The sequence below is a fragment of the Oncorhynchus kisutch genome, linkage group LG14, assembly GCF_002021735.2.
Source record: "Oncorhynchus kisutch isolate 150728-3 linkage group LG14, Okis_V2, whole genome shotgun sequence".
Lineage (NCBI taxonomy): Eukaryota > Metazoa > Chordata > Actinopteri > Salmoniformes > Salmonidae > Oncorhynchus > Oncorhynchus kisutch.
In genome coordinates, this window is record NC_034187.2 from 78,191,222 (window position 1) to 78,197,221 (window position 6,000).

A 6,000-nucleotide genomic window follows, 5' to 3' on the forward strand; every position below is an offset into this window, starting at 1 on the left:
CAATTGGCATTCTCCCATCCCCCTCCTCCATCCATCCCCTCCTCCCTCCATCCCCTCCTCCCTCCATGCCCTCCTCCTTCCCTCACAACAAGTTAACAAGTGGCTATCCCCCCCTCCTCCCCAAAAGCATGGTGATTATTTGACATTCTGGGCATCTAGCCAAAGCTCCAGATTCTTCTCTGAGCCACGCTCTGTTACTATGGCTGCTACAGCAGCTGCTTTCTGGGCGATGTGATCATCTTCAGTTACACATCTCTCACACCTCCTTCCGCCCTCCTCGCCTCTGCCCCATGATTCTGTCCACATCTTGTCTATCAACATTATGGAGACTGACAGTGTTGTGTTCGAGACCAGACCAAGATCGGAGACCTGTTTGATTGAGTGTGTGGACAGGTGTCTTTTATACAGGTAACGAGTTCAAACTTGTGCAGTTAATACAGGTAACGAGTGGAGAACAGCAGGGCTTCTTAAAGAAAAACTAACTGGTCTGTGAGAGCCGGAATTCTTACTGGTTGGTAGGTGATCAAATACTTATGTCATGCAATAAAATGCTAATTAATTACTTAAAAATCATACAATGTGATTTTCTGGATTTTTGTTTTAGATTCCGTCTCTCACAGTTGAAGTGTACCTATGATACAAAATTACAGACCTCTACATCGGCAGTGTATCAAATACTTGTTCTCCCCACTGTGTGTGTATATATAAATAAGTCGATTAATCGGTATCATCTTTTTTTGGTCCTCCAATAATCGGGTTCAGCGTTGAAAAATCATAATCGTCGCCTCTAATATGAATTCCTGCACTACGACATCTTGCATTTCTGTCGTTCCATGATGAAGATATAATACTTGCATTTGTTGGTATCCATATGCCTGTTTCGTTCACTGTGCATTCCAGTGACTGAACATGCTTGGATCAATCCCCAAATACGTATTTATAGGCTACATTCACAATAACACAAGATACATGATATAATAATCCTGCTTGTTATCCTCTTAAATATATCACACCTCTTAGATATATCACAATGCATCACAGTATATTATTTAAAAACGTAGTGTTATCCAACAGCCACGTGCATTCCCCTCTCATAATAGGAGCTGTTTTCCTAGTAGTTGTTGGTCATAAGGAACCGCCAGGCAGGCAACCGCTTACCAGACCATCTTTGTTGTGAAACCATTAAAACACCGTCAGGCTGGAACTTTCAAATGCAGGCAATTAGGTTACTCTCATATCAAGAAAAAAAACACATTGATATTTAGGAAGACAACGTCCAACCCAGCGTGGAATAAAATATGACATATGCTATTTTATTCTAAATTAGTTATCCTACAATTGAACAAAATTATTATTTCAATGCAATGACAGGTCAATGCTGATGAATTGCCATTGTGTACAATCTGGGACCGGTTTATTACATCAACGCTACAGAGCGTGTGTTGTTTGCCTCGGCTACCCACCCACTAGATAGGTCATGTAAACACTGCGCTGGCCCTAACATAATCATTCAACGGGAACCCCTTTGTCCTCCTGTGTGTGATGCTAAATATGTTGACAGTCCATTGTTAACATTCAATCAGCACCATAACAGAAAGAAAATCACCTGGATTATTCTGGTTGTGTTACTGTCTGCCCATCATTGAAATGGCTTGTAGCAGCGGCAGACAATGCATGTAACACTTGTTTCACTGTAAAGTCTACACCTGTTGTAGTCCGCGCATGTGACCAATAAAATGGTATTTGATCAAATGTTCCCGTTCTATCTGTGCACGAAGCGATTAAACGCTGCAAAACAACGCTGCACAACAATAACAGCCGGCTCCCCGGGCACACACACACACACACACACACAAACACAGTCACACACACCTTCAAGCTCGATCTGAGCGGTCCTTTCGCCGTCGTTTGGTTGAAGCCCACCGCTATCTCGTCCTCTGAGAATTCTTTCAGGCTTCCGTCTTGCATTAACACCATGTAGACATTACGCCGGGGTCCGGTTGAAACGTCTCTGTTTTCCTGCTGCTTGACAGCCTGTACCAGTCCTGTCAACGGAGCCCCGTCCCCTGTCGGACTCGGCGTAAACACCCGGCTCCCCAGTATCGAACGCTTTACCAAACGCCTCGTATGCATAGCGGTAAATGTTTAACACCGAATTTGAAGTGGTAAATATCTATCGATGGACGTCGAATTAGCTAAAATTGATACTGTAAACACGGACATTAAAACACAACACCGAAGCGGATAGACTATACTCTGCTGCTACCACGGTTCAAAACGAATGATATTCGAAAGTACGAATATGTGTAGGAAAAGCAACAAGCACCGATTAAGGAATGCATGAAAGCGAGTCATTCCCCGCCAAATAACCTCTTCAACCGACCGGCTTTCGATCTTTCTTCGTTCGATCTGTTTGTTTTCCTGACTGTCCCCGCTAAACTCACGAGAAAGCACAAAAAGACGGAACAGCGAAACATTCTCGGACCGACAATGACATTTGTACAGCAATCTTTAAACCCACAAAATGGCTTTGCCAATATACAAACAAAGCGATAAATGTTGGTCTACCCGAAATATAATTCAAATTTCACACATATTTTACACCGGTTTGCCGTCTGACAGGATGAAATTTGCTGAAATAGCCGCGTAAAGTGACTCCGGATCCAGATTTGAGAAAATCCAGTTCGTAGCCGAATGCCAGGAGCCAGCGTCTGTACCGGCGGAATGCTGCCTATAAACATGTGCGGTCCAGCGGCCGACTCCAGCTCCCATTGGTCCGCAGAGCACACGCCTCCACTGGGCTACACTCCCTTTTCTGTGTCAGTTTCGCTCCAACAGAAGGTAAATGAATCCGGAAAGGATGCTCCATTCAAAACAATGACGCAAGGATGGAGAGAAGCGGAGAAAAGGAGGAGGGAGGGGTTAGATGAGAGGAGAAAAAGAGGGAGAATCTAGCGAAAAGAAAAACTTAAACCAGCCAGGCTCGGTATGGATTGTGGAGAAGCCAGTGTTACTATGTCTCTATCAATCGTTTTGAAAGCAAATCTAAGCCCTGTATTATTCTGTACACTTGGCTTAGCCTACATAAAGTGTTATTTTAGGAGCTATGAAAGCCATTATGTAAAAGCATTGCTCCTGGATCTATAAGGCATCAGGTAATCAACCAAATCAATCAAATGTATTTATGAAGCCCTTTTTTACATCAGACAATGTCACAAAGTGCATTTTTTCCACCTTTATTTAACCAGGTAGACCAGTTGAGAACAAGTTCTCATTTACAACTGCGACCTGGCAAAGATAAAGCAAAGCAGTGTGACACAAACAACAACACAGAGTTACACATGGAATAAACAAACATACAGTCAATAACACAATAGAAAAGTCTATATACAGTGTGTGGAAATGACATTCCTATACAGAAACCCAGCCTAAAACCCCAAACAGCAAGCAGCTTTGATTTGATTGTGGCTAGGGGAAACTCCCCTAGAGAGGAACCAGGCCATGAGGGGTGGCCAGTCCTCTTCTGGCTCTTCAGTCCTCTTCTGGCTGTGCCTGGTGGAGATTATAACAGAACATGGGCAAGATGTTCGAATGTTTATAGATGACCAGCAGGGTCAGATAATAATAAAGTAATTCATTTAATGATGACTATCAGAGAAATGGGTCAGAAATCTCTCCATCGCCATAGTCACACAAAATCAAGCAAGATTCGCATTCTAGGGTGAAATTATCACAAGCCTATGCAACTGAGCTACAACACTAACTGGTTGCACTTTATAAGGCACTGTTTCAACTGGGTAGGCTAAGAAGCCAACTAAACAGAATACCTGATATATGTGGACACCCCTTCAAATTAGTGGATTTGGCTATTTCAGCCACACCAGGTACTGACACAGCACACAGCCATGCAATCTCCTTAGTAAACATTGGCAGTAGAATGGCCTTACTGAAGAGATCAGTGACTTGCAATGTGGCACCATCATAGGATGCCACCGTTCCAACTATTTCTGCCCTGCTAGAGCAGGTCAACTGTAAGTGCTGTTATTGAGAAGTGAAAATGTCTAGGAGCAACAACGGCTCAGCCGCAAAGTGGTAGGCCATACAGACTCACAGAACGGGACCGTAGAGTGCTGAAGCATGTAGCGCGTAAAAATCACCTAACCTCGGTTGCAACACTCACTACCCAGTTCCAAACTGCATCTAGGAGAAATATCAGCACAAGAACTGTTCGTCTGGAGCTTCATGAAATGGGTTTCCATGGCCAAGCAGCCGTACACAAGCCTAAGATCCCCATGTGCAATGCAAAGCGTGGTGTAAAGCTCGCCACCATTGGACTCTGGAGCAGTGGAAATGCGTTCTCTGGAGTGATGAATCACGGGTCGCCATCTGGCAGTCTAACGAACGAAACTGGGTTTGGCGGTTTCCAAGAGAACCCTATCTGCCCGAATGCATAGTGCCAACTGTAAAGTTTGGTGGAGGAGGAATAATGGTGTGTTTTTTATGGTTCGGGCCCCTTACTTCCAGTGAAGATTATGTGCTTCCATCTTTGTGGCAACAGTTCGGGGGAGGCCCTTTCCTGTTTAAGCATGACAATGTCCCCGTGCACAAAGCGAGGTCCATACAGAAATGGTTTGTCAAGATCGGGGTGGAAGAAATTAACATCTTGTCAGGCCTTCACAGAACCCTGACCTCAACCCTATCGAACACCTTTGGGATGAATTGGGATGCCGACTGCGAACCAGGCCTAATCGCCCAACATCAGCGCACGACCTCACTAATGCTCTTGAGGCTGAATGGAACTAAGCAAGTCCCCGCAGCAATGTTCCAACATCTAGTGGAAAGCCTTCCCAGAAGAGTGGAGGCTGTTTATAGCAGCAAAGGGGGGGGGGGGGCAGGTCCATATTAATGCCCATGATTTTGGAATGAGATGTTTAGGTGTCCACATACTGTTGGTCATGTTGTGAAGTACAAGTGGGGTCTAGCGGTGCTTTGGATATTTCCCTCTCAATTCCTCAGAATGTGTAGGCCTGCTGTGAAATCAAAGTGCTACCTAGTGTAATACTGCTCCCTCTTTTGGTCAGAGTAGGCCTAACACCCTTTCCACCCAGATAAAAACCCAGATAAAACTATTTTGCTTTGTAATAATGTTGCATCTGAGCCTGTTTTACAGCTAACATGACTGGTTCAGACTTACAAACAATAAATGCAATACTGTTGCAAATAGCCCGCCAATGTAGCAGCTTAAATGTGTAAAAACACCATTCTCTTCTTCTTTCTTCATGAATAACAAAATAAAAAAATACGTACTTGTTATATATGTTTTAATATTTTCCATTTATGGTCATAAAATATTTACATGCAACACAGGAAGCCAGACGGAATCTTATGACAGATGTGCTCATAACTGCCAAAGAAAGCATTGCTCTGGATGTATCCCAAATGACAGCCGATTCCCTATGCCCTGTATAGTGCACTATTTTTGACCAGAGCCCAAAGTAGCGCACCACATAGGCAATAGGGTGCCATTTGGGAGACAGTCACCACAATGAAAGATGATGGTAAGGAATTCTCTGCTGCTTGTTGAGAATGCATTGCCTGATTATTAGAGTGGGCTGAATGAGAGTGTGCCATGCCTCATTATTACAGTGGGCTGAATGAGAGTGTGCCATGCCTCATTATTACAGTGGGCTGAATGAGATTGTGCTATGCCTCATTATTACAGTGGGCTGAATGAGAGGGTGCCATGCCTCATTATTACAGTGGGCTGAATGAGATTGTGCCATGCCTCATTATTACAGTGGGCTGAATGAGATTGTGCTATGCCTCATTATTACAGTGGGCTGAATGAGAGGGTGCCATGCCTCATTATTACAGTGGGCTGAATGAGATTGTGCTATGCCTCATTATTACAGTGGGCTGAATGAGAGGGTGCTATGCCTCATTATTACAGTGGGCTGAATGAGAGTGTGCCATGCCTCATTATTACAGTGGGCTGAAATA

The 6,000-nt window shown here is 44.0% G+C and overlaps 1 protein-coding gene across 1 annotated transcript in view; it reads right to left on the reverse strand.

Moving 5' to 3' along the window:
- The window catches only part of LOC109903304 (zinc finger protein 704), a 63,585-nt gene extending 60,942 nt beyond the window's left edge, over positions 1–2,643 (reverse strand). Inside the window, exon 1 of the mRNA XM_020499932.2 lies at positions 1,873–2,643. Coding sequence (XP_020355521.1) covers positions 1,873–2,133 — 261 coding nt within the window. The 5' untranslated portion in view covers positions 2,134–2,643. The remainder of the gene's footprint in view (positions 1–1,872) is intronic.
- Positions 2,644–6,000: the final 3,357 nt, after the last annotated feature.